General features: G+C 45.6%; 1 protein-coding gene across 1 annotated transcript in view; it reads right to left on the bottom strand.

Annotated features, from left to right (window-relative positions):
• Nucleotides 1-27,906, bottom strand: part of CPT1A (carnitine palmitoyltransferase 1A) — a 939,552-nt gene that overhangs the window by 347,404 nt on the left and 564,242 nt on the right. The window contains 1 exon segment of the mRNA XM_029583120.1: nt 4,138-4,243. Within this exon segment, the coding sequence (XP_029438980.1) occupies nt 4,138-4,243 (106 nt within the window).

The raw sequence follows: 27,906 nt of genomic DNA, 5'->3' as shown, positions 1-27,906 counted from the left end.
GGTTCCCCCACCACAGGAGAAACATTCGGAGCACCTTGAGGCTGCAAAGAATCTCCTGAGAAACTGTTGATAGCAGAGAGTCCAATCCAGGGCTTAGGGAGATGGAATTCCTAGAGGAAGCGGCAAGGGAACCCCTGCCGAGCCGGATAAGCCCTAAAGAGAAGGGAGCTGAAAGATTTGGAGGGGAAAACAGTTCTCTTTCTCTTCTTCCCCATATGGCCTAGAGGAGGGTGCACGCAAGAACAGTTCCAGAGAAAGAGGCACTTATTTCCCGAGATCTTCTAAGGATGAAAAACAGAGAAACATTGAAGAACTCCACAAGCTGCGCACCCTTTGGCGTGCACGGCTTTGGCAGCGTGCTTTCAGGTCCGATGATATAGGCCCCTCCTGGCATCCCAGGTTGATGATATCAGATGCCTGGGCAGCCAGGGATGAAGGAACCACCACAGTGCAAGAAGGAAAGAGACTCCCTGGCAGTTCAGGGCTCTCTCGATAGGCAAGTCATCTGGCTCTCTCCTCTACAGTCCCCATGTTTTTAATATTAATGTTTTTATGAAAACCACCTTGAATTTCAGATGTGAGCGGAATATAAATTTGTGAAATAAAATAAATAGTTAACTAGATAAAGCTGAGTACATTGTATGAGACTTATCCAGTTAAGTTCCACTGAATATCCTAATCAAAGTTAGCTGGTTAACTTTAACCAGCTAACTACTTGCTCACTGCATTACTGAATATTGACTTTTATGAATCTGTATCATTATTATGTATTCTGCCTATAAATTATGTACCTATATCATTGGCCTTGTACTCAATTTTATACCTCACCATAAAAGTCTATATAGCAATTTATTTCCCTGTATATCAGCTTGTGAGGATGGCTGACAATCTTGTGTGTTGGAGCAGTGAGTATGCTGACTCCGGCCTGTCTCTCTTATACTATTACTTTACACTACACAGACAATGAACACAAATACAATAGTAGCTGCCTACCTTTGCAGTATAGATACACTTGCAAAGGTATAGCAAAGCAGCTACCTATCATCCCAGAAAGGTCCTCTGAGTTCCTCCTGACCACCAGGGTCCCACCCATGGAGCATTCTCCGTTCAGGGAATTTAAAGAGGCCCAGACTCCCAGCCTGGTCCTGCACATACTCAAAGGAAAACACATAGCTCTTTTGAATTTATAATCATAATTAAATAATCTTCCTGGTAAAATAATATGTGCTAACCAGCAACATTTCACAAGAATATCTTGATGGAAAATATGACTTTACAACCCTAGAGTTGTAGTGCACAAATTATGAAGCCAAATGATTCGGAAAGTAATTTCATACATTTATAAACGGAATGAATGTAAGCAGAATAGGAGGGTGGATGAGGAATTACTGGATATATTCAGAATCATTCTCTGCTCCTCAGGTTGGTTATCTTTGAGTTTGTCATCAGGCTCAAGCTAGTTGGTGATAGGCATGCTCTTGGTAAAAATGTCATAGATCTTGAATAGGATTTGCCTATAGCTGCTACTGCAGTAGCAGAGGGATTATGCAAGCATATAAAAAAAAAAAGACACATAGCCCTATGAAATATGTACAGAATTTTAAAGACGAAGCTTCAGATGGGTGCATAGCAGGTACATGCTGTCAAACTTTGTAGTCATAGGATCAAAACAAAGCTCCTCAGTTGCTTATAAGCTTTTATAAAAAAGAATGAAAATGGCTAAAAGACAGGAAACAGAGAGTAGGATTAAATGGACAATTTTCTCAGTGGAAGGGAGTGGACAGTGGAGTGCCTCAGGGATCTGTATTGGGACCCTTACTTTTCAATATATTTATAAATGATCTGGAAAGAAATACGACGAGTGAGATAATCAAATTTGCAGATGACACAAAATTGTTCAGAGTAGTTAAATCACAAGCAGATTGTGATAAATTGCAGGAAGACCTTGTGAGACTGGAAAATTGGGCATCCAAATGGCAGATGAAATTTAATGTGGATAAGTGCAAGGTGATGCATATAGGGAAAAATAACCCATGCTATAATTACACAATGTTGGGTTCCATATTAGGTGCTACAACCCAAGAAAGAGATCTAGGCATCATAGTGGATAACACATTGAAATCGTCGGTTCAGTGTGCTGCGGCAGTCAAAAAAGCAAACAGCATGTTGGGAATTATTAGAAAGGAAATGGTGAATAAAACGGAAAATGTCATAATGCCTCTGTATCACTCCATGGTGAGACCGCACCTTGAATACTGTGTACAATTCTGGTCGCCGCATCTCAAAAAAGATATAATTGCGATGGAGAAGGTACAGAGAAGGGCTACCAAAATGATAAGGGGAAAGGAACAACTTCCCTACGAGGAAAGACTAAAGAGGTTAGGACTTTTCAGCTTGGAGAAGAGACGATTGAGGGGTGTTTAAAATCATGAGAGGTGTTTAAAATCATGAGAGGTCTAGAACGGGTAGATGTGAATCGGTTATTTACTCTTTCAGATAGTAGAAAGACTAGGGGGCACTCCATGAAGTTAGCAAGGGGCACATTTAAAACTAATCGGAGAAAGTTATTTTTTACTCAACGCACAATTAAACTCTGGAATTTGTTACCAGAGGACGTGGTCAGTGTAGTTAGTATAGCTATGTTTAAAAAAGGATTGGGTAAGTTCTTGGAGGAGAAGTCCATTACCTGCTATTAAGTTCACTTAGGGGCGGATTTTCAGAGCCCTGCTCGCGTAAATCCGCCCAAAACCGGGCGGATTTACGCGAGCAGGGCCCTGCGCGCCGGTGAGCCTATTTTACATAGGCTCACCGGCGCGCGCAGAACCCCTGGACTCGCGTAAGTCCCGGGGTTTTCGGAGTGGGCGTGTCGGGAGGCGTGTCGGGGGGCGGGGCCGGAGCGCGCAGCGTTGCGGGGGGCGTGTCGGCAGCGTTTTGGGGCGGGTACGGGGGCGTGGCTACGGCCCAGGGGAGTGGCCGCGCCCTCCGTACCCGCCCCCAGGTCGCGGCCCGGCGCGCAGGAGGCCCGCTGGCGCGCGGGGATTTACGCCTCCCTCTGGGAGGCGTAAATCCCCCGACAAAGGTAGGATGGGGGTTTAGACAGGGCCGGGCGGGTGGGTTAGGTAGGGGAAGGGAGGGGAAGGTGAGGGGAGGGCAAAGGAAAGTTCCCTTCTAGGCCGCTCCGATTTCGGAGCGGCCTAGGAGGGAACGGGGGTAGGCTGCGCGGCTCGGCGCGCACAGGCTATACGAAATCGATAGCCTTGCGCGCGCCGATCCAGGATTTTAGTAGATACGCGCGACTACGCGCGTATCTACTAAAATCCAGCGTACTTTTGTTTGCGCCTGGAGCGCAAACAAAAGTAGGCTGTTCGCGCTCGTCTGAAAATCTACCCCTTAGAGAATAGCCACTGACATTAGCAATGGTAACATGGAATAGACTTAGTTTTTGGGTACTTGCCAGGATCCTATGGCCTGGATTGGCCACTGTTGGAAACAGGATGCTGGGCTTGATGGACCCTTGGTCTGACCCAGTATGGCATTTTCTTATGTTCTTATGTCCATATTCAGTCACTGTCCAGATAGGAAAGTTAGCCGCATAAACTCATCCTGTTAAATTTGTAGATATATTCAATAGTGTAGTTTCACTATTGAAAATAGCTATCTTAAAGTTAGCTGGCTGATATTTACTGGCTAGCTTTAAGGCAGAGCTACCGGCTGACCAAACCTAGGCAGATAAAGTTATAAGAGCTAACTCTGAATATTGGAGTTAGCCGGATAGCTCATCGGGCTAACTCAACCTCTCCAGATTTTGGCCCTAGAATGCCCCTAATTTATCCAGCTAAATTCTAGCCAGCTAACTTTACCCAGATAAGTGCTCAAATCTTCATTGACCAGATAATTCCTGAGTTTTTTAGCTAAATATTTCTAAATATGGACTTAACGGGGGAAGAAAAAAGGGACAAACAAGAATAAATATATCAAATGTATAGTGCCTGCAGGAACTGGCTGTGCAGGACAAAATTAGGAAAGAATAGCTGATAGTTCAAAACCACCTAACTTGACAGTGCAGAGGGCTGAGAAAAGAAGAAGGTCTGAGTAAACTGGAAAAAGGCTTCTGGGGATTAAGAGCCAAAGACTTACCTCCCAGAGATGTCCAAGAATAGGGGCATCTGCCCAGGAGTGCTCCAGGTTCATCCCCATTTTACCATTCTTGAATACTATAAAGCTAATTGATTTATCAAACCATCTAAAAAGAAAAACAAAATGTTATGAAACAAGATTGTTTTACATGCCTTCCTTCATATCCAAAACTTCAAATCCCATTTCCAGAGCATTAAATGTTCCAGTGTAGTAATGGCATTTTGTGTGGTTGTTATTTGAAGAGTGGGGATTGTATCTCTGTATCACAAGTCTTACTCGACCAGAGCCTGTTCTTCCAAAATTCTCTGTGGAATTGGAGACAGATTATCTTGATGTTTTATAGTAAAAGGGGGGAGGGGGCAGTCAATTCTTCCAAGACAACTTTCTTTTTTAGGACAGAGGACTGGACACAGATGGGGCAAGCCCTAAGCCTCCAGATGATCTGGCTTAGAACAAAGGAACCACAACTAGTGGCTCAAAAGGAGCTTTTATCAGCTGGGCCAGATCCACAATGATGCCCCATGACATAGCAAGGAAGCTTAATGGGAGGCTTCAACAGATGCAAGATTCTCACCAATCTGACAACGAAAGGCAGTATCTACATGGTGGTGACAGGCACCAATTGTACTGAGGTGAACCCTAACACAGCGAGAGATGTAGAAATTATTCAAGTAATATCTTTGTGGCGCAGGGGAAAGAAAACCGTGTCTTTCCACCATACCAGAAGACAAACTTCCTCTACTTAAAGCCATAAGACTTTCTAGTGGAATCTTTTCTAGAAGCCAGAAAACCACAAGACACCATTAGAAAAATTTAGGGAATCAATACTAATGTCTTAACATCCAGGCTGGTTTTTCATGATGAGTGTGGGGGAATTCTCCAATAGGACTGGTTATTGTTGAATAACTCCCAAAGATGTGGGAACCAAACCTGTCTCGGCCAATAGGGAGTTATGAGAATCATAATTCTCCAGACTCTTCTGAGTTTCAAGAGTATCTTTATGGAATATCTGGTCTGTAAGCTCTCATGTAGTTCTAGATATTGGCTCAGTTTGTCTGCTAGGGTATTCTCCTTGCCTGGCAGATATGTGGCACTGAGGCAGGAGGTATGAACCTACTCCTACCTGCTTGATAAAACAGAACATGGCTTCCTCATTGTCACTTCGACCCTGGACAGCTTTGTTGGCCAACTGATCTATGCATGTCTTTAGTGCCAGGAAATGTATCTGCTAAAGCTTTTCCTAAGGAGACCAAATGCTTTGGATGTGCAGCCCCTTTATGAGCTCCTTAGTCTAGGTTGGATACATCTGTCATGTTGATATCTGATGACTTTATTTCTTTTAGATGATGATCATTTCTTGTGGAAGAAAAGCCTTTGGCGAAGCCATGTTTAACAGAATTGCTATAATTCTAACTGAGGCAACAGGCTCAAGTGGGATTTGTGATAATTTATAACAAATCCTAACTCCTCCAGCGTGCAGATGGTTTTTGGTCATTGATTTTTTTGCACTTTCTGAGAAGTACTGAAAAATGCTTTTCACCAGTCACTCATTCATCTAGGGAAGCAAGTACATCCCCAGTTAACACAGACATGCTGATAAACATATTGAGGTCCATTTGCAGCTGCTGTGTGGCTTGGCTAGTTAGCCGGATAAACATATTCAGCTAACTAGCAAGGTATATTCAATGGTGCGGCCATGCCACTGAATATACTCGGCTATCCTAAAGTTAGCCGGTTATGCATAACCGGCTAACTTTAGGACATCCTACTGGCCAACCAGAGTTAGCTGCATGGGTTAAGCGGCTAACTCTGAATATCGGTGTTAGCTACATAACTTATATGGCTAAATCTGGGCTTCCCCAAAACACCTCCTGCCTACCCCGGAACACCCCCTTCTTATCCAGCTAAATTCTAGCCGACTAATTAGTTACCTGGGTAATTAGTTACCCGGGTAGAATTTAACTGGATAAGGGCTAAATATAGCTGAGTAAACCATTTAGATGGATAACTATTATGTTACCTGTCTAAATGGCTTTTGCATATTGAGCTCCCAGTGAATATTTGTGGTGTTAATGGTAGGCCGAAGGGTAGCATGTGATACTGTAGATAGTGTTTTCTTATTATGAATCTGAGATGCTTTCTGTGACTTGGATGTATCTCTATATTTATTTATTTACAATAATTTATATTCTACCTAATTGCCAGGTTCTGTTTTAAGCAGATTATAGAACATAAAACATATAACAAACAAAATCAATAAAACAATTTAAAATAAATCAAACAATAAAACATCATGTATATAAAATTCATGGAATACAGTCAGTCTCATTTTTGAAAGAAGGGAATTAACGTGCTCAGGAAACTATCTTGAACTTAACTTTTACTATGAATTTATTCAAGGACTTTAGGTCTAGGGTGGGGCAAAGTCCTCCTATATACTTTGGACTCAGTAAGTACTTGAAATAAAATCCTTGCCCTCTTTCCAATGATGGAATGGAGTACACCACCTCGGTCTCCAAGAGGGTGGAGAGTTCCTTGAGTAAGAAATCTTGAAGTTGAGAAGTGATAACCCCTCAGTAGGCAATTTGGTGGGATTTCCAATTGGCAAAATATTTATCCATTTCATACTATACTTAAAATCAAGCTATCCAAGATTGTAGTGGGCCAACAGTTTGCATAAAACATCAGCCTTCCACCCACAAGTAGGTGGTCAAGAACAGACACTGCAATTCTAGCTATGTCTTCCTGAATCTAGTCAAAATCCTTCCCAGTTTTTGACAGGGAAGCAGATTGCAGCTTATAGGCCCTCTATGATGAGAGTGAGGCCCCTGTTGTTGCTATAGAAAAGAGGGTGAAGGATAGAAGTGTCTCTCTTATACCTCCTAGATGATATAGAAGGCTGCAGAGAGAAGCATAGCACAGAGATCCTTTATTTAAGAACATAAAAATGGCTGAGCTGGATCAGACCAATGGCCCATCTAGCTCGGCATCTGGCCTCAGACAGTGGCCCCAGAGTCATTAATAAAACCCAACAGATAAAACCAGAGTTCACCTAAGTAATATTTGTGTAATACCCCTCACCTCTGATCTGAAGTGGCTCCAGCATAGCCTCTAGCAACATGCTGCTCCAGGGACCCTAGCTAGAACTTCCTGTAGCTCTGAACTTCCTGGGACTTCCTGTGGTGCTGGCTGATAATATCACAATCCTTTATGAGTAGATAAGGAAGTCTCCTGCAATTAGGCAGCACCACAACAACAGGTCCTCTTGCTCTAAAATGCATGTTACTACTCTGCTGTTTCCTGATCCTGTGTATGCTTAAGTTCCTGCTTCTGTGTCCCCTGCTCCTGTCCTTGCCTTGCTCTTACCTCCCCTCTTTTCCTTGCCCCTTGCTTCCTCTCTCATGCTTGACCTCATGCCTGAATGCCATTTGCCTCTACCTCTGGTATTCGACTCTGCATGCATGCTGCCTGCCCTGACTTTGGCCTGGTATCCATATTCGCCTGTTCGCTGCCATTTTCCTGTTCCCAAACTTCCTTCACTCACTGGAACCTTGCCTAAGTCCTGTTGACCCCCAAAGCCAAAGGCTCAACCTTTGGAAAAAGGGGTTGGTAAAGGTGAAACCCAGACTAAGTCCCCAAGTGTGTCTGCCTACTGACAGCAAAGGCCTAGTGGGTTTGCCGGCTAGGCTGCATCAATTATGCCTCATTCTCAAGGGCTCACTAAAAGTGACATCTTGTAAGTATATGAGAACATGAAGCAAGTTTGTCTCTAAACCCCAATATCTGTTTATATCCTGATTTTCTAGAAACACATCCAAACCCCTCTTGAGCCCTGCTATGCTGTTTAGAAACATGTAAATATGACAGCAGAAAAAGACCATAAGGCCTATCAAGTCTGCCCACCCACACCATTTCTACAATCCCTACCATTCCCTTAGAGACCCCCTATGCTTGACCCATGTTTTCTTGAGTTCAGATATTGTTCTTGTCTCCACCATTTCTACTAGGAGGCTGTTCTATGCATCCATCACCCTTTCTGTAAATTACTCCTGAGTCTACAGCTTTTCACCTTCATCTCACGACCCTCATTCCAGAGCCTTCTTTCTGTTGAGACCCACCTCATCTGCATTGATACCTTGGGAGGTATTAAATGTCTCCAACAAAATCAGAGAGCTCCTGTCATGGTCTTGCAGGCTGGAGTCAGGAAGTACCCCAGCAGAAGCGGTAAAGGACGGCAGGGCAAGACTGGAGCTGGTCTTCTGCTAAACCAGCCCCCTTTCCCACAGGCTGAGCCTTTGGGTTCTGGGCAACAGAGCAAGGCAGGAGACCTGGATAGGCCACAAGGAAAGACAGGAGGCCTGGGTAGACTGTAAGGCAAGGTATTTATTTAAAATGTTTTATATACTGCATGTTTCTGAGTGAGTGTTGAACTTGCAGTGCCTCGGCGTCAGCTGTGAGGAATTGAAGGCCTTAAGGCAGGAAGCAACGGCTGACATCAGAGCTGTTCCCTTGGCAACAAGTTTGCATTGTTACTTAGTAGTTTCCCTGCTGGTGTCAGAGCTCTTTAGAGATGAGCTTCGTTTTTTTCTACAGGGTCATTTTTTTTTTTGGAGTCGGACGCTTCGGGGTAAAGTTCGTTTTCCCTCGGTTAGTTTTTTTGAAAAACGAATGAAAACTAAATGAGGAAAAACGAAACTGGCCCAAAAAACGACGCAGGAAAAACGAAGCTCAAAAAAACCCACCCCAAGCATTAAAAATCTACCATAATACATTAAATACAACCCCCCCACCACCATCCCGATCCCTCCCCAAGACTTACTAACATCCCTGGTGGTCCAGCGGGGTCCCGCGAACGATTTCTCCCTCCGTGCCGTCGGGCTGTCCGGCCTGCCTCGCATTAAAATGGCGCCGATAGCCTTTGACCTACTATGTCACAGGGGCTACCGGTGCCATTGGTCAGCCCCTGTCAAATGGTAGGAGCACAAGATGGCGCTGGACCACCAGGGACGTTTGGCAAGTCTTGGGGGATAGGATGACACCTGCCATCCATGTGAATCGGTTATTTACTCTTTCGGATAATAGACTAGGGGGCACTCCATGAAGTTAGCATGTGGCACATTTAAAACTAATCGGAGAAAGTTCTTTTAACTCAATGCACAATTAAACTCTGGAATTTGTTGCCAGAGGATGCGGTTAGTGCAGTTAGTATAGCTGTGTTTAAAAAAGGATTGGATAAGTTCTTGGAGGAGAAGTCCATTACCTGCTATTAAGTTCACTTAGAGAATAGCTACTGCCATTAGCAATGGTAACATGGAATAGACTTAGTTTTTGGGTACTTGCCAGGTTCTTATGGCCTGAATTGGCCACTGTTGGAAACAGGATGCTGGGCTTGATGGACCCTTGGTCTGACCCAGTATGGCATTTTCTTATGTTTCTTATTGCTCCTACCATGTGACAGGGGCTGACCAATGTACAAACCCGAAAAACAAATTTTTCTCGTAGTTCGGGGAAAATCTGTTTCGGGGGGCTGGGCCCCCGACGAATTAGGCAATTTCGTTGAAATTGCCTAATTCGTCATAAACGAACGCACATCTCTAGAGCTCTTACCTTTAAAACAAAGAACAAAAGTTCCTCTGACGTCTTAGCAACAAATTTGCCTTCTTTCTTAGTAGTGCTGCAGTTTGCTCCTGATACTTTTGAGCCTGTTCCTGTTTTCTTGTTTTCCAGGCTGTTCCAGTTTTCTTTCCTGGTTCCTGCTTTTGATCCTACCTTCCGTCTTCACTGTTTCTTCTGGCTTCAGACTACAGACTGGTTTCTACAATTCTTCTAGCTTTGGACTTTGGATTAACTATTGGCAATTATTGGACTTCTGATTTTGGACTGAGTTTGAACATTTTCGCCATCTAGATCAGCCTCGCCTTCCGACGGTAGGGACCTACAGGGGTTCGCCCTTTCATGTTGTGTCAACCTTACCTTGAACAAGGGGTCCACACTCTCACCTGGTATCGCTACAGGTGCAACAGATTGCCAAGACCATGGACCCGGCAGAGGCTTCTGCTCGACAGGCCATACCTGGTCTGGCTCAGAAAATCCTGGAACAACAGAAGGTCCTCGAGTCTCTTGCTTCAGCGGTGGATTGTTTTAACCTACGTCTGGTCTCCACAATACAACAGGGGGCTTTCTCAGCCGGAGATTCTTCACTTGCGACACCTACCCCACGACCAGTCCTGCTGCTTCCGGTTCGTCCACGTTATGCCAGGGAACCTCAGCTGTGTCGCGGCTTTATCAATCAGTGTCACATGCACTTTTGTTTGCAGTCTGCTCTTTTTCCCACAGACCTTACTAAAACGACTTACATTCTCTCCCTCTTGGATGGGAAAGCGCTGGTGTGAGCTTCACCGCTGTGGGAACGAGCTGATCCAGTCCTGCAAGATCTTCAAGCAGTCCTGTCATTGTTTCGTACCATCTTTGATGATCCTGGGCGACAGACGATTTCCGGTAGTACTTTGCTGCATTTGCGACAGGGATCCCGACTCCTGACGGATTATGTAATCCAATTCCGTACAGTGACATCCGAACTTCATTGGGGCGAGGACTGTCTGCGTTCCATTTTTCTTGATGGTCTTGCCTCTCGGATAAAAGATGAATTGGCAGCCCGTGAGCTACCTTCCTCTCTGGACGCTTTGATTGATTTGGCTGGCCGTAATGACCGTCGACTCCAGGAGACGTCTCGGGAATTTTCATCTTCTAGAAGACCTCCACCTATTTTCAGGTCCTCTCGTCATTCGCCTTTTCTGAAGCCGCAGACTGTGACCACCAGGGATGTTTCTGAGGAACCTATGCAGCTAGGTTGCGGTCCCATTGACCCCCGAAGAATGCCTCCAATGTTGTTGTAAGGGTCTTTGCTTATACTGTGGAAAAGCTGGATATGTGCTTGCCCATTGCGCCCGGGAAACTCCCAGGCCTAGGTCAAGTCGGGGAGCTTTCCCTAGGCTTAACTTCTCCCGCTTCCCCACTTACTGTACCAGTTGCCATTATAGGCGATAAAGATGACTTTCACACTCTGTCTCTTGTAGATTCCGGCTCAGGTGGTAACTTCATCCTCAAACAACTGGTTCAGCACCTGCAGATTCCTACTTGTTTAGCTCCCATGCCGCTAATACTATCTTCCATTTTGGGCAAGCCCTTACCGGGGAAAGTCACTCATACTACCATACTGATCACCTTGCGTACGGGTCTTCTACAAGAAGAACAAATAGCCTTTCACCTGTTGGACCAAGTTATTCATCCTATCCTTTCGGAAACATTCTCCTAGCTTTGAGTGGGAATCCCTACAACTGCCACAATGGGGTTCTTCGTGCCATAATTCTTGCTTGGAAAAAACCATCCATTCGGCGATGTCTCTCCACAGCTTTGAGTCCTACTGGGCTACTGGCCCATTACGCTTCCTATGCCAATGTTTTTTTCAAAATTAGGAACAGATACATTACCTCCTCATTGTCCTTATGACTGTGCCATTAATCTCCTATCCAACGCTGAACCCCTGCGAGGGCGAGTCAACCCACTCTCTCTCACAGAAACCAAAGCCATGATGGATTACATCCAAGAAAATTTAGCTAAAGGATTCATTCATCAGTCAACTTCCTCTGCTGGAGCAGGTTTCTTTTTTGTGGCAAAAAAGGATGGATCTTTACGACCTTGTATATACAGAGGTTTGAACTGTCAAAAATCGTTATGCTCTACCACTCATTTCGGAATTGTTTGATCGCTTGCAAGGTACTAGAATCTTTTCGAAGCTTGACCTCCGTGGGGCCTACAACCTGATCCGTATTCGAAAGGGAGACTAATGGAAAATGGCATTTAACACTCAAGACGGGCACTATGAATACCGGGTTAATGCCGTTTGGCTTATGCAACGCTCCTGTTATTTTTCAAAACATGATGAATGAGATTTTCCGTGATCTCTTATATAGTTCAGTGGTAGTTTATTTAGACAATATCCTCATATTCTCCAAAGACCTACAAATTCACCGCCAAGATGTCATCTGAGTTCTTCAACGTCTCCGAGACAACAAGTTGTTTGCTAAACTGGAGAAATGTACTTTTGAGGTAGAAAGTTTACCATTTCTCGGCTATATAGTCTCTCATAATGGTTTCCAAATGGATCCAGAGAAACTCCAAAGAATCCTGAATTGGCCTCAGCCTGTTGGCCTGCGGGCTCTACAAAGTTTTTTAGGGTTTGCTAATTATTACCAAACATTCATCCATAATTACGCAAAATTAGTTGCTCCACTCACAGCTCTGACCCGTAAGGATGCAAACCCAAAATCATGGCCCACCACGGCCGTATCGGCCTTCCAGCGTCTTAAGACTGCCTTCCTTCAAGAACCTTTTCAACACCCTGATCCTTCTCGACCTTTCATAATCGAAGTCGACGCCTCTTCTGTGGGGGTAGAGGCAGTACTTAGCCAGCATTCGACAGGTACTCTACACCCATGTTCATTCTATTCCAAGCAATTCTCTCCTGCTGAAAGTAATTACAGAGTAGGCGATAAGGAGCTTCTAACGGTAAAACTTGCATTTGAGGAGTGGCAGCCTTGGTTCAAGGGAGCACAACATACCATCAACTGTGTATAGGGATCATAAAAATTTAGAGTATCTGATCAAGCTCAATGATTGAATCCTCGTCAGGCCCGCTGGGCTCTTTTCTTCACCCGCTTCGACTTTGCCTTTGTTACCGGCCCGCTGCCAAAAATCTTAAGGCAGATGCCTTGTCCCGTTCCTTTGTTCCTGAAAACATGGAAGAGCATCCTCATCATATCATCGATCCTGCTCGGATGATACTCTCAGCGATCACTACCATACCACTGAACAAGATGGTTGTACCTCGCCATCTCAGAGTCACAGTTCTGCAATGGGCTCATGATGCCCGCACTGCGGGTCACCCCGGAAGAGCTCGTACTTTAGCATCCTTACAACGATATTATTGGTGGCCCACAATCCGACGTGTTGTAAGCAATTATGTAGACTCCTGTCTGGTACACACCCAGCAGAAGCCTCTCGCAGCCGACCCTGGGGTCTCCTACAACCCTTGCCAGCACCCTCAGTGCCTTGGTCACACATTGCCACGGATTTTGTGGTAGATCTCCCTCCTTCAGATGGTAACACAGTTATCTGGACTATAGTAGATCGGTTCTCAAAAATGGCACACTTTGTTGCTCTACCAACTCTTCCCTCCGCTTCACAATTGGCACAACTTTTCATCTGGCATGTCTTCTGCCTCCATGGTCTACCCCAGCACATTCTTTCAAATCATGGAACTCAGTTCACGGCCAAGTTTTGGAAAGCTCTTTGCAAAAAGTTTAATATTTCACTGGATTTTACTACGACTTACCACCCTCAGGCCAATGGACAAGCGGAGAGGACTCACTGAACTCTTAAAACAGTTTTTGCGTAGCTACATCAATGCTCGACAAAATGATTGGTCATCTCTGCTGCCCTGGGCGGAATTCGACTTGAATTCTCATGACTCATCCTCTACTAAGATGTCTCCTTTTCACTTAGTTTATGGCCGACAGCCTCTTCCTCCACTGCCAGTCCCGTTAGCAGTACCATATCCTGTGGCTCGACTAAAAGCTCAAGAATTACATTCACTCTGGAAGGAAACTTAGATAACAGAAGGAAGATCTCAGCACTTAAGCGCAGCCGAAGCTGGTACAATGTGGGACTGTTTCACTTGGAATTAATGTTTCTCTGCTATTTAATTGATTGTTTGTAACTTATTTTTGTACCTTTTCTACCTTGTTGCAACACACCTGCTGGATTAATTAATATTTAGTGTGTTTGCTTGTCGCTCCACACCTTGTTAAGGATAGATACAAACCTCAAAATACCAAGGCAATTATATGCTACTGCCAAATTCTACTGCACCTTATTGTTTAATCCACATCACCCACATTATAATGAACACAAATTTCTAAAAAAACCAACTTTTATTGCAAGGAGGAAAAGACTTCAGATGCCAGATTTTAAAAGTCAATCTGGTAAAGGGCAAAATCATTAGTCTAAAAACTTCCTAATTTATTCATTGATTTATAGAAATTCTTTTATTAATCACTTCTATAAAGATTTTTATTTTATATTTTTAAATTTTTGGAAAAAAGAAGACCGCCATGGCTCATACTTATTCCCATGGACTCTTCTTTGAATATTTCACAAAGTCCATTATGCTCCTCTCATATGCATTTGATTGTTGCCCAAAAAAACTCTTCATGGGCTTAATACTCTGCTAGCAAAAACAATTATTCCACAGTTCACACTGATTCCATCTTCAATCACCTGCAGTTATTATAACCAACAATGAATTACATTTTGTGTCAAAGATTGCATATGGGACTTGGGTTGAAGAACCTGAATTTGTATGCCCTGGAGGGGAGGAGGAGCAGGGGTGATATAATACAGACCTTCAGATACTTGAAAGGTTTTAATGATCCATGGTCGTCAACAAACCTTTTCCATTGGAAACAATTTAGTAGAACTAGGGGTCACAATTTGAAACTCCAGGGAGGAAGACTTAGAACCAATGTCAGGAAATATTTCTTCACCGAGAGGGTGGTGGATGCCTGGAATGCCCTTCTGGAGGAAGTGGTGAAGACTAAAACTGTGAAGAATTTCAAAGGGGCATGGGATAAACACTGTGGATCCCTAAAGGCTAGAGGATGGGAATAAATAAAAAAGCTTAACCGGCACGGAGCAGCAGTTACTACCTTTACCAGAAACGTGGGGGTAAGTTACCTGCATGGAGCGGCTGTTACTACCTTGGGAAGCTTGCTGGGCAGACTAGATGGACTATTTTGGTCTTTTTCTGCCGTCATTCCTATGTTACTATTCATAGTAAATTGAATGAACACTCTTGCTTCCAAAGATAATTTCATATATCACAGCGTCATCATTATTCACTTTTTTAAACCTCCGACAAGCTGGCCAGTGTTTCTCCTCATTGGCTGTGTCAGGGAGGCTTATTCAAGCACTCAAAGTTCCTAATGCAAAAATAAAGATTACTACTACTTTGTTCAAAGAATGTTTCACCCACAACCATCTGTAATCTCACCTTCCATGATGATGCGTCCTCTTCAAGAAACATATACGAAAGTAAACGGTGACTGAAGTCTGCCTTCTGTTTAAATATTATTCGAAAGGCAGCAGCTTATATTGTAGTGTAATTGAAACCCCATTCTCCTATTGGTTCAACAGATTGTCCATCAGAATTTTTAACCAACCCCTATTGAATGTCTTTACTTTTTTATTTTTTTTCAATCTGGTCAAAACTCCTTTCAATTATATTAGTTTAACCAATAGCAATTTCCTTGTTTCTACTGACCATTCGGGATGTTTTTTACTCCCTTTTTTTTTTAATGGAATCCGATTGGTTACTAACTCAATCCATCAATTAAATCAAAACCAACACTACCCTGATGTTGTAATCAAACATTCAAAATTTGTCACAAAAGATACTTCCATTCATTCCTTGTGGATCAATACTATCCAATTCATAAATTCATCTCTGTTCTTGCTATAACAACCATTTTTCTCTATCTCCCCCTCGCAGATGTTGTAATATGTCTATTACAAAAATTCTCAAATCCTTAAATTTATGGTTGTAATCAATACAATGTGAAACCATCCTCATTTCAATTCTCTTATTTCTGAAACAACTTCGATGTCCAGATATCCGGATTCTAAAGCATCTGCTCATCTTGTCAATGTAAATTTTTTCACATGGACACAAAGCCATATATATGACATATTTGAATACACATGTGGTCAAAAACGTTAACATATCTTTCTCTTGGTTATAGGATGCACAAATTCTGTCAATTGTAAAGTAACTGCACAAGTCAAACAATGTCTGCATTTGTAATGTCCTGCTTTACTGCCCAAATTTTGCTGCCGTTTGTCTTATAAAAAAGATGGACATAGCAATTCTTTTACATTTTTATTCCTTGTATAGGCAAAATGGATACGAGCATTCTTAAACTGTTCATGTAATCTCAATATTTGGATATTCTTCTTGAAAATTTTTCTAATATCCACAGAATGGCTACTCTATCTTATTACACAAGGGAGAGTGTACCTTCTTTTTTATACTTGTCTTTATTCTTGTTTGATACCAATAATACATTTTCCCTAGGTGAGAATAAAACAAGTTTATAGGCTTTCCTGCCAACATTAACAGGATATCCTCGCATTAAAAAGTTATTGGACATTTCTTTTGACTTTTTCTTGAATTCATTAATAGATGTACAAATCCTTCTCATCCTTAGAAACTGTGAAAAGGGTAAATTGTCTCTCAATGGTTGCGGATGAAAACTGTTGTAATGCAAATAGGCATTGCAAGCAATCAGTTACATTTTTATACAAAGTTCTAACAATTTTACCACCTACTTCCACACATACCATTACTTCCAGAAAAGTAATTTCTCTGAAACTATATTCATGATAAATTGTATTTTATCATTGCATGAGTTATCCATTGATGAAATTTCTGCAGTTCCTCTATGGTTCCCAACCAAAGCATAAAAACATCATCAATAAATCTCATCCATAATTTGATTTTTTTCTTGAATGGAGAATTGTCATCCAATGTGATTCAAATTCAGACATATATAAATTAACCACTGAAGGAGCCATGGAGCAGTCCATCGCTGTTCCCTGTATCTGCAGATACAACTGCTTCTGAATCATGAAAAAGTTATTGCATAAAGCAAATTCTCACCAACTTCAATATAAAGGATGTCAGTACTGTGTGTGGATGAACCCGTTCTCTCAGAGTATTACAAATAACATTCAAAGCTTCTTCTTGCAGAATGCTGGTGGATAGCGAACAAATATCCAGAGTAACTAATACACAGAAATCCTCAAATTTAAGAGAATCTATAAGAGTAAGAAAATGAGTTGTATCTCTTACATAAGTTGGCATCTGTGATACAAAAGGTTTTAAAAAATATCAACATATATAGCTAATGGTTACAAAATTGAATCATATGCAGAGACTATAGGTCTTTCAGGAGGCTTGTTTAACGTTTTATGCACTTTTGATAAAATATAAATTGTTGGCATGTTGAATATTCAAAAACTGAAACTCCTTTTTAGTTAAAAACAAAACAAAACACAAAACAAAACAAAAACCTGCTTCCATAGCATTCTTCGTGATCCTTTTAATAACTGCTTGTAGTCTCTTAGTGGAATCCATAGACAGTAATTTACGACCCTGTTTATCTGATAATTGGTGCAATACCTCTTGCACATAATCATCCTTATTCATGACAACAATTCCTCCTTCCTTATCAGCTGATTTTATTATTTTTGTAGGATCTCTCTGTACATTTTCTAAAGCATAATTGTCAGATTTCGATAAATTATAGGCAGTGAATGATTTTCTCCACTCTAGATCTTTAATATCACTTATAGCTGATTCTTTGAAAGTACAGAGAGATCCTACAATGTATATGTTACCTAAGGTGCATAAAACGTTAAACAGCATCCTGGAAGAGCTACGTGTTGCGGTCCCGGTCGCTAGCCTAGCGACTGGGTCCTTACCTTTGTCCTTCCCTGGGAGGCCGTGCCGGGTCGCGGTGAGTGTCGGGCCTGCCGGGCCGCGTTGCGGCGGCGTCTCCACGATGGAGATGCTGCCGAGGTCCGATCTTAGCTCCACCCCTCCGGGAGCACGCGCGCGCGAGAAGGGAGCTGCTAACGGTTCAGCACCCGCAGGCAGAGGACAGCCCCCTAGATGACGTCAGATGCTGGCAAGATACTTAAGCCGGTGTCTGCCTGCTCAGAATTGCTTAGCAACTAAGTTTCTTTTCAGAGAGTGTAGTTGCCATCCTGCAGTTCCAGCTCCAGTGATTCCTGCTCAGGTGACTCCAGTTCCTGACTTCAGCTTCTGTGACTCCTGCCTTGTTGATCCTGATCTAGTCCATGGTATTTGTTTCAAATTCCCTAGCTTGATTCTCTGGCTCTTGATCTCAGCTTCTCGTCCGGTTCTCCTGTCTGCCGCTTGCTTCGACTTCTGGATCGTCTTCTCATCGCTTCGTACCACCGTCGCCTAAGTCCCAGCGGTCCAGGTCCTCACGGGCTCCTTCTGGGGGGGATCTTGGACTTCCAGGGTGAAGACTTCTTCTTCACTACTCTCGCCTAAGTACCAGTGGTCCGGGTGCTCATGGGCTCCTCCCGGGTGTACCACGGACTTCCAGGGTGAAGCTTCTACACGGTACTCGGTCAGCTAGCCGCCAACCCTGTCTTCTCTTCAGCGGAGTCCAACTTCTCTTCCAACTCCTCTCCGCAAGGCCGGCCCAAGGGTCCACATTCCTGGTCACAACACTGTGTATCCAAATATGTCATTTATGTGGCCTTGTGTCCATGTGAAAAAATTTACGTTGGCAAGACAAGCAGAAGCTTTACAGTCTGGACATATGAACATTGAAATTGTTTCAGAAACAAGAGAATTGAAGCGATGGTTTCATGTTGTATTGATTAGAACCATAATAATAATTTTGTATCATCCACAAATTTGATAACCTCACTCATCGTATTCCTTTCCAGATCATTTATATATATATTGAAAAGCACGGGTCCAAGTACAGATCCCTGAGGCACTCCACTGTTTACCCTTTTCCACTGAGAAAATTGACCATTTAATCCTACTCTCTGTTTCCTGTCTTTTAACCAGTTTGTAATCCACGAAAGGACATCCCCTCCTATCCCATGACTTTTTAGTTTTTGTAGAAGCCTCTCATGAGGGACTTTGTCAAACGCCTTCTGAAAATCCAAACACACCTTTATCCATGTTTATTTACCCCTTCAGAAAAATGAAGCAGATTTGTTAGGCAAGACTTCCCTTGGGTAAATCCATGTTGACTGTGTTCCATTAAACCATGTCTTTCTATATGCTCTACGATTTTGATCTTGAGGATAGTTTCCACTATTTTTCCCGGCACTGAAGTCAAGCTCACTGGTCTATAGTTACCCGGATCACCCCTGGAGCCTTTTTTAAATATTGGGTTTACATTGGCCACCCTCCAGTCTTCAGGTACAATGGATGATTTTAATGATAGGTTATATCATCTCTAAAGCTAGCAAATTGCCGCTCCCATTTCTAACTTACAAACTGTAGCAAAACTTTTGGAAAAGATTGTGTTAAACGAGTTAGAAAATCACAAGTAGGATAATTAGTTATTGGATAGTTAACAGTTTGGTTTTCGTAAGGACCATTCGACAGAGTTGTTGTTTTTATCATCGACTGATACTTTGTTAGGTTGCTTAGATCAGGGTCAAATGGGTATTTTGGTTCAGTTTGACCTGTCTGTAACCTTTGATACCCTCCATCATGATATTTTGATTAGAACTTTGTCTTCTTATGGAGTGGGGGGTATAGTTTTAAACTGGTTCCGGTTTTTCTTGACAAAGAGTGCAAAGAGTACAGATCAGTTATACACATTCTTCCTGGCATCCTATTAATTGGGGTGTACCACAGGGTTCAGCTCTGTCTCCAGTGCTTTTTAATTTGTATTTGGCACCAATTGTTGAGATTACTACCTGATAATCTCCTTTTCCTTAGTGTAGACAGATGGACTCAGAACGAATGGGATAGTATCCGCGTGCTAGCAGTTGGAGATGGATCTGACGTCAGCACGGGGGTATATATATCCCCACAGGAAGCGTAGCAACTCAGTAATCTTCCTTGCAAAAGCTGTTATGGATGTGTGTACTGACGCTCAGTGAAAAGTGAAAACAGGATTCCCCTGACCGATTGATAGTAGCTGGAGACCGCCAGCATTCACAACCGGAAGGCGTTGACAGCAGGTAGAGTGTACACTCTTATGGAACAGAAGACATGGCTTACCTTGAATCGGTGAAACCCATGTACACAGGCAGCTGGGCGGGATGCTGAGTCCATCTGTCTACACTAAGGAAAAGGAGATTATCAGGTAGTAATCTCAACATTTCCTGGCGTGTAGCCAGATGGACTCAGAACGAATGGGATGTACAAAAGCTTTACTCCCAGCCTGGGCGGTAGGCTGCCTGAGGACCATGTAGTACCGCCCTCGCAAATGCTGAGTCCTCCCTGGCCCGGACATCCAGACGGTAGAATCTGGAGAAGGTATGGAGGGAGGGCCATGTCGCCGCTTTACATATTTCTGCAGGCGACAGCATCCTGGATTCAGCCCAGGATGTTGCTTGTGCTCTGGTAGAATGAGCCTTGACTTGTAGAGGCGGAGACTTCCCGGCTTCTACGTAAGCTGCTCTGATAACTTCTTTAATCCAGCGGGCGATGGTGGGCCGCGAGGCCGCTTCACCTTGCTTCTTCCCGCTGTGCAGGACGAACAGATGGTCCGTCTTTCGTAGTTGTTGTGTCACTTCCAGATATCTGGGCAGTAATCTGCCAAAGTCGAGATGGCGCAATAAACGCCCTTCTTCAGATTTCTTCAACCCCGCCATGGTAGGCAAGGATATGGTTTGGTTAAGATGAAATTGTGAAACCACTTTCGGTAGAAAGGAGGGGACCATCCGAAGATGGATAGCCTCCGGAGTGATTCTGAGAAATGGATCACGGCAGGACAGTGCTTGTAGCTCTGAGATGCGGCGGGCTGAACATACAGCCAGCAAGAACACCATCTTCAAGGTTAGAGAATGGAGAGACAGGCCCCGAAGGGGTCTGAAGGTGGATCCCGCGAGGAAATCCAAAACAAGGTTAAGGTTCCACAAAGGCACAGGCCACTTCAGTGGCGGACGAATATGCTTGACTCCTTGCAGGAAGCGAGAAACATCTGGGTGCCTGGCGATGGTCTTGCCATCCCTCCTGGGACCATAGCAAGACAGCGCAGACACCTGAACTTTGATGGAGCTGAGGGAGAGACCCTTCTGAAGTCCATCCTGCAGGAAATCCAACACAATAGGGATTGTGGTCACATGTGGATTGGTGCCATGAGTGTCGCACCAGGCTTCAAATACTCTCCAGATCCTTACGTAGGTGAGGGATGTGGAAAAGTTGCAAGCTCGGAGGAGTGTATCTATCACTGGCTCCGAGTAACCTCTTTTCTTCAGTCTAGCCTTCTCAATGGGCCAGACCATAAGAGAGAATTGAGCCGGATCCTCGTGGAGGATGGGACCCTGGCGCAGCAGGTCCCTGAGAGGAGGCAGGGGAAGGGGCTCCCCTGCCAGTAGTCTTCTCATGTCCGCGTACCAGGGTCTTCTTGGCCAGTCTGGTGCCACTAGAAGAACTAGGCCCCGGTGCTTCTGAATCTTGTGGATAACGGTGCCCAGCAGGGGCCACGGAGGAAAAGCGTATAGCAGGGTCCCTGGAGGCCATGGCTGAACCAGGGCGTCGATCCCATGAGAGAACGGATCTTGCTTGCGGCTGAAGTATCTGGGTACTTGAGCATTGGACCTGTCTGCTAATAAGTCCATGTCCGGAATCCCCCAGTGATCCACAATCATCTGGAAGGCTGTGGGCGACAGCTGACATTCCCCCGGATTTAGGCTTTCTCTGCTGAGGAAATCTGCCGTGGTGTTGTCCCTTCCGGCAATGTGGACGGCGGAGATGTCCTGAAGATTCGCCTCCGCCCAAGCCATCAGCGGGGCTATCTCTAGGGACACCTGTCGGCTTCTGGTTCCGCCCTGACGGTTGATGTATGCCACCGTGGTGGCGTTGTCGGACATCACTCTGACTGCTCTGTTCCTCAGTCGGTGAGCAAATTGCAGGCAGGCTAACCGGACTGCCCGTGCCTCTAGGCGGTTGATGTTCCACCCTAACTCTTCTCTGTTCCACCGCCCTTGTGCGGTGAGTTCTTCGCAGTGTGCTCCCCATCCCCTCAGGCTGGCATCTGTGGTGAGCAGAATCCACGTGGGGGAGGACATCTTCGACCCCCTGCTCGTGTGGTTGGACTGCAGCCACCACCGTGACTGTGTCCGGACTCTGGCAGGCAGAGGTAGGTGCGTGGAATAGTTCTGTAGACGAGGGCTCCAGCGAGAGAGCAGGGAGTGTTGTAGGGGTCTCATATGGGCCCTTGCCCAAGGTACCACTTCCAGGGTGGATGCCATGAGACCAAGAACTTGCAGATAATCCCACGCTATGGGCCGACTGGCTCCCATCAAGTACCGGATACGCGTCTGAAGTTTCAACCTTCTCTTGGCAGTGAGACTGACTGTGTCTGCCTGCGTGTCGAATTGCACTCCCAGGTATTCCAGAGACTGGGAAGGCTGTAGGCAGCTCTTGCTGAGATTGATTACCCAGCCCAAGCTTTCCAGAAGGGCGATCACTCTGTCGGTTGTTCGAAGGCTCTCCTCTCGAGATTTCGCCCTGATCAGCCAGTCGTCTAGGTAGGGATGGACCAAAATTCCTTCCCGCCTGAGTGCCACTGCCACCACTACGACCACCTTGGTAAATGTCCGTGGTGACGTGGCCAACCCGAAGGGCAGAGCCCGGAATTGGAAGTGGCGGCCTAGAACCTTGAAGCGTAGGTAGCACTGATGATCCGGATGGATCGGGATATGCAGATGTGCCTCTGACAGGTCCAATGCCGTGAGGAATTCTCCTGGCTGTACTGCAGCCTTGACGGAGCGCAGAGTCTCCATGCGAAACCTCGGCACCCGTAAGTAGCGATTGACTGATTTGAGGTCCAGCACAGGCCGAAAGGTGCCCTCTTTCTTGGGTACCATGAAATAAATGGAATAATGTCTAGAATCCATTTCCCATGCAGGTACTGGGACTATGGCTTTCAAGGACAGGAGCCTCGCCAAGGTAGCTTCCAATGCTGATGATGACATGATGATTCCACAAACTTGTCCGGAGGGAGATGATGAAAGTCCAGATAATATCCCTCCCGGATAATGGCGAGGACCCACTGGTCCGACGTGATCTTGACCCATCTGGGGTAGAAGAGGGTTAACCTGCCCCCTATGGCCCCGTCCCCCCAGATGAATCGGCGGATTCTCATTGTGAGGCGCGGCTGGGACCCGAGCCCGGGCCTGCTCCCCTCTTGCGCTGCTTGGTCCGAAAGGACTGATTCCTGGCCTGAGGACGTGGTGCCTGGTAGCGACCCCTGTAAGGAACAAAGCGCTGGGAACTCCTGCCCCTGGAGGGCCTTGGCAAAGCGCACTGGCCCCTTCTGAACCGATCTTCCGGCAGTCTAGGCACTGGAGAGGCACCCCATGTACTGGCCAGTTTATCAAGGTCGCTGCCAAATAGGAAAGAGCGGACTCCATGTCAGCTGCTGGAGCGTTGTTCCTAACCTGTGACAAACAGGCACGCGTCACCACTGTGCAGCAGGTCGTGATCCGCAAAGATAGAGCTGCCACCTCAAAGGTCTGTTTCAGAATGGCGTCCAGTCGCCGGTCGTGAGGCTCCTTGAGGGCCGTCCCCCCTTCAACTGGAATGGTAGTGCGCTTGACCACAGCGCTAATCAGGGCGTCCACCTGAGGGCACGCCAGCAGGTCCTGGATAGCCGGTGCCGCCCATTCTAAATCTATCAGTTGTTGTGCTGCTTGCAAGAATGGAAAATGGCGGGCTGTAGGACGAAGACCCTCCAGCAGGGGGTTCTGCGCAGAGGGTACCATAGCGCTGGGACCTGTAATATCCAACTCCGCCAGACACTGGGACACCAGGTCGGAGAGATCCTCCTTAGGGAAGAACCGCCTCATGGTTCTATATGGTTCAATCCCTGGGGGAAGGTCCCCTTCGTCCGGGAGTTCGGATTCGTCTGGGAGTTCGGATTCGTCCAGTGAAAACTCCTGGTCTGACTGATCTGGGCTGTCCAGCGGCGGGAGGTCCCGCTCGCAGCAGCCGCCACGGTCGCGGCCACCGCCGGAACCGCAGAAACCGCAGGAACAGCTGGAACAGCTGGAACAGCAGGAACCGCAGGGCCTGGACGGGAAGCCATCTGCATCTGTACAAAAGCATGAATCCCCTTAAAAAGATCCACCCAGGAAATTGAAGCAGCCTCTAATCGCCGGGGTACAAGATCCCCCGGGATTCCCGATTGGTCGAGACTGCCCGCTAAATCCGGGGTAGCCCCTAGGGAGCTGTCCGCAAATCGCGGCTGAGACGGGTCCTGGCCCGAGGGTCCCACAGCCTCTTCACATTGGGCACATAGGAAGTCTGGCTCTTCACTGTGTGTGGCCCGAAGCTGGCATGCAGAGCAGAGGCAGAGGGCTTTAATGCCGGAGGCAGGCGGCACACCCACTGAAGACGCCGAGGCGTTTTGATCCATAGTATGCGCTGAATGAAAAGCGGCCACAATATACGCTTAATACAATAGGCGCTTAAAACTATGCGGCAGCAATAGGCGCTCAATAATATGCGGCAGCAATATACGCTTAGTAGCACAGGCGCTCAATACAATGCGGCAGCAATAGGCGCCCAATACAACAAGCGCCCAAAAATATGTGGCAGCACTATACGCTTAATAGAACAGGCGCCCAAAAATATGCGGCAGCACTATACACTTAATAGAACAGGCGCCCAATAATATGCGGCAGCAATATACGCTTAATAGAACAGGCGCTCAATACTATGCGGCAGCAATAGGCGCTCAATATAACAGGTGCTCCTTAATAAGCCGCTTAAGAACACTAAAAGATATATCATACGCTCTCAGCAAAAGGCGATCATGAATACACGGTCAATGGCACTCAATAAGCTCTTAGCAATATGCAAGTAGCAATAATGGCATTCAGTATGCTCTCAGCAAGTAGGCGGTTTAGCAACACACGCTCAATAGTTAGGCCATATGCACTCAGCAATATGCAGTTAGTAAGAACGGCATTCAGTATGCGCTCCACCGTTAGGCGGTCAACAGCGCTCAATGGCATTCAATATGCGTGAAGTAATATACAGGCCGCAACACAGTCTTAATAGCATTCAATAAGCTCTCAGCAATATGCGGGTGGCAATACCTCACAGGAAGAAGGCAATATACGCACAAGGAGGAATAAACCTGCGCCTATTACCCGGCGCCCTACCTGAACGAGGTCCACAAATGGCGCCCTCCTTGGCGTGCCACGCCACCGATCCTCTGTTCCTTCGGAGACCCGAAACACGAGATGTACGCCTCACCTGAACCTCGGCGCTTCTCGGCTGGAACCCAGGCAGTCTCCGGCTGCGGGGAGAGCGGGCAAATACCTTCACCACCGCGATTGAGGATATGCACCCGCTACCTCGTCCACGCCGGGACCGAGGTGCCTCGTATGCCTCACCCGAACCTCGCCCGGGGGCTATGTCCCTGCCGCATTTCGGCCGGACCGAGGACTTAACCTCCGGGGGATCACGGAAATCACCCCGGGCAACTCTACTGGGGGAGTGACCTTCGGGTATCACCGCAGGAGTGCGGGGCTCGATAGTTTTGTAGAGAAAGTAGAATCTAGAATTATAAGAAAAGAGAAAAATTAAAGTAGTCTTGGAAAGCACGCTCAACTAGCATGCAGGCACTTCAAACTGCTTTGGAGACGGAAATTACCGAGTTGCTACGCTTCCTGTGGGGATATATATACCCCCGTGCTGACGTCAGATCCGTCTCCAACTGCTAGCACGCGGATACTATCCCATTCGTTCTGAGTCCATCTGGCTACACGCCAGGAAATGGAGTCATTTTTCATTCGTTGAACATGCAATATTTTTTTGTTTGAAATATTTTTATTGAGTTACAGAAGGATAAACTATTAAACAAAACAAAAGCAACCGTACAGAGAACTATAAAACAATCCCAATTAGCAATCACTGGTCATAAGAAATACTTATCATTAATGTAAGAAAACAAAATATTAGGAAACAGAGGGCAGAAGAAGAAGAGCACAAGGGGGGAAAGAAGAAAAGAAATAGTTACAGAAGAAAAAAGAGAAAAAGGCCAAGGTGCATTGATTCCAAAATTACACAAGTGTTGCCTACCATTCCCTTAGGGCAGTGAGACTATGTAGTCATTGAGAGGTTTCCACACCCTGCTCCAGCTGGCCATCTGACGGTATTTAACAGCCATTGTTTGTTCATATTTGCTAAATAGACAGAGTTCCACCAGAGATGTCCGGAAAGCATGTCGCTGCGCTTCCAGCGACAGCAGAAAACTAGCAATTTACGATAAGGTGCAGTAAGGGTTAGTGAAGAGTCTGCTCCTTTTAGAATTATGATTGAGTAGGAAATGGGTTGAGAAATATGGAGCACAGCGGAAATTATTTTCCAGACCTAGCTCCAGAAAATAGTTACAAATGGGCAGTGAAAAAGCATATGGGATAAGGTGCCAGTTTCTGTGAGAGGGGAGTAAACCTGCACGATGCAGCTTCCAGGGAGTCCAGGCTGCTCTATGGAGTACAAAGAAGGACGTCTGAGTCAGGCTGGAGGACAGAGAGATGCGAGTGGATACACGCCAAGGGGCAGATTTTCAAAGGGATACGCGCATAACCCCTGAAAAGCTGCCCCTTCCACCCCCTGCGCGAGCCGAGCCTATGTTGCATAGGCTCAGCAGCGCGCACAAGCCCCAGGATGCGTGTAAGTCCCGGGGCTTTCCTGGGGGGCATGTCATGGCCAGGCGCGTAATCGGGGGTGTTGCAGGGGTGGGGCCGCGGGCATGGTTGCGGCCCAGGGGCATTCTGGGGGCGTGGACGTGGCCTCCGGACCAGCCCCCCGGACCGGAACATTATTTATTTATTTATTTATTTATTTATTTATTTATTTCGCACTTTTATATACCGACTTTCATGGCACGCCAGTGGCATGAAAGTCATGGCATGCCACTGGCATGAAAGTCATCACATGGCATGAAAGTCATGGCATGAAAGACATGGCACGCCAGTGTGCGCGTTACGCCTGCCTCGGGCAGGCGTAACTTTTGAAATAAAGGGGGGGGGGGGGGGGAGGAAAGGGAAGGTGAAGGGGCGCCGGAAAGAAAGTTCCCTCCGAGGCCGCTCCGATTTCGGAGCAGCCTCGGAGGGAACGGAGGCAGGCTGCACGGCTCGGCTACGCGCGTATCTTTTAAAATCCAGCATACTTTTGTTTGCGCCGTACTTTTTAAAAATCTGCCCCCAAGTGTATAACCAGGCCTCAGGGGTTGGAGAGTGGGAGAACTCAGCTGTCCATACTGAATATAAGCCAGCAAGAGGACGCAAGGGTAGGTTTGTTTTGATAAGCTTATAGAGACGAGAAGCCAAGTGACCTTGAGGGCCAAATTTCTGATAGATAGTTATCAAATATGGTAAGGACATCTGGATCATATTTGACATGGGATGCGCCTAGAAAGCGTTTCGCATTTGTAGCCATGCATAAAACTGAGAGGTAGGTAAGCCGAATTGGATTCACAATTGTTCAAAGGAGAGGATTTGCATATTGTGAAGAACAGAAGAAAGAAACCAAATCCCTTTCGTTTGCCAAAATGGCCAATTTACTTGTTGCCCAGCTATGTTAATCATTGGATTACGCCAAAGAGGAGCAAGCTAAGAGGTTCACCAAGGACAATGATTAAGGGGTCTGATAGAGTCTGTGAGCCGACTGCAAAATTGGGTTTAGCACTTGCTTATGAGGCAACGGGACTCCTGGAAAAAAAATCCGGTGGATATGAGCTGAGTAGATGAAGCTCTAAAGGCAACCATCTGGGGGGTTCCAAGAGAGGGCAGTGTGCGGGGAAATAATTTTGTCCTTGTTGGAGAATAAACGCCTGATGGTAAGAGTAAAAATCCGTGACATTAACCCTGCCTTATTGTGAGACACGTTTCAACTTAGAAAGTGCA

Source organism: Rhinatrema bivittatum, chromosome 17, assembly GCF_901001135.1.
Source record: "Rhinatrema bivittatum chromosome 17, aRhiBiv1.1, whole genome shotgun sequence".
In the NCBI taxonomy this organism is placed as follows: Eukaryota; Metazoa; Chordata; class Amphibia; order Gymnophiona; family Rhinatrematidae; genus Rhinatrema; species Rhinatrema bivittatum.
This window is presented reverse-complemented; position numbering and strand designations above follow the sequence as displayed.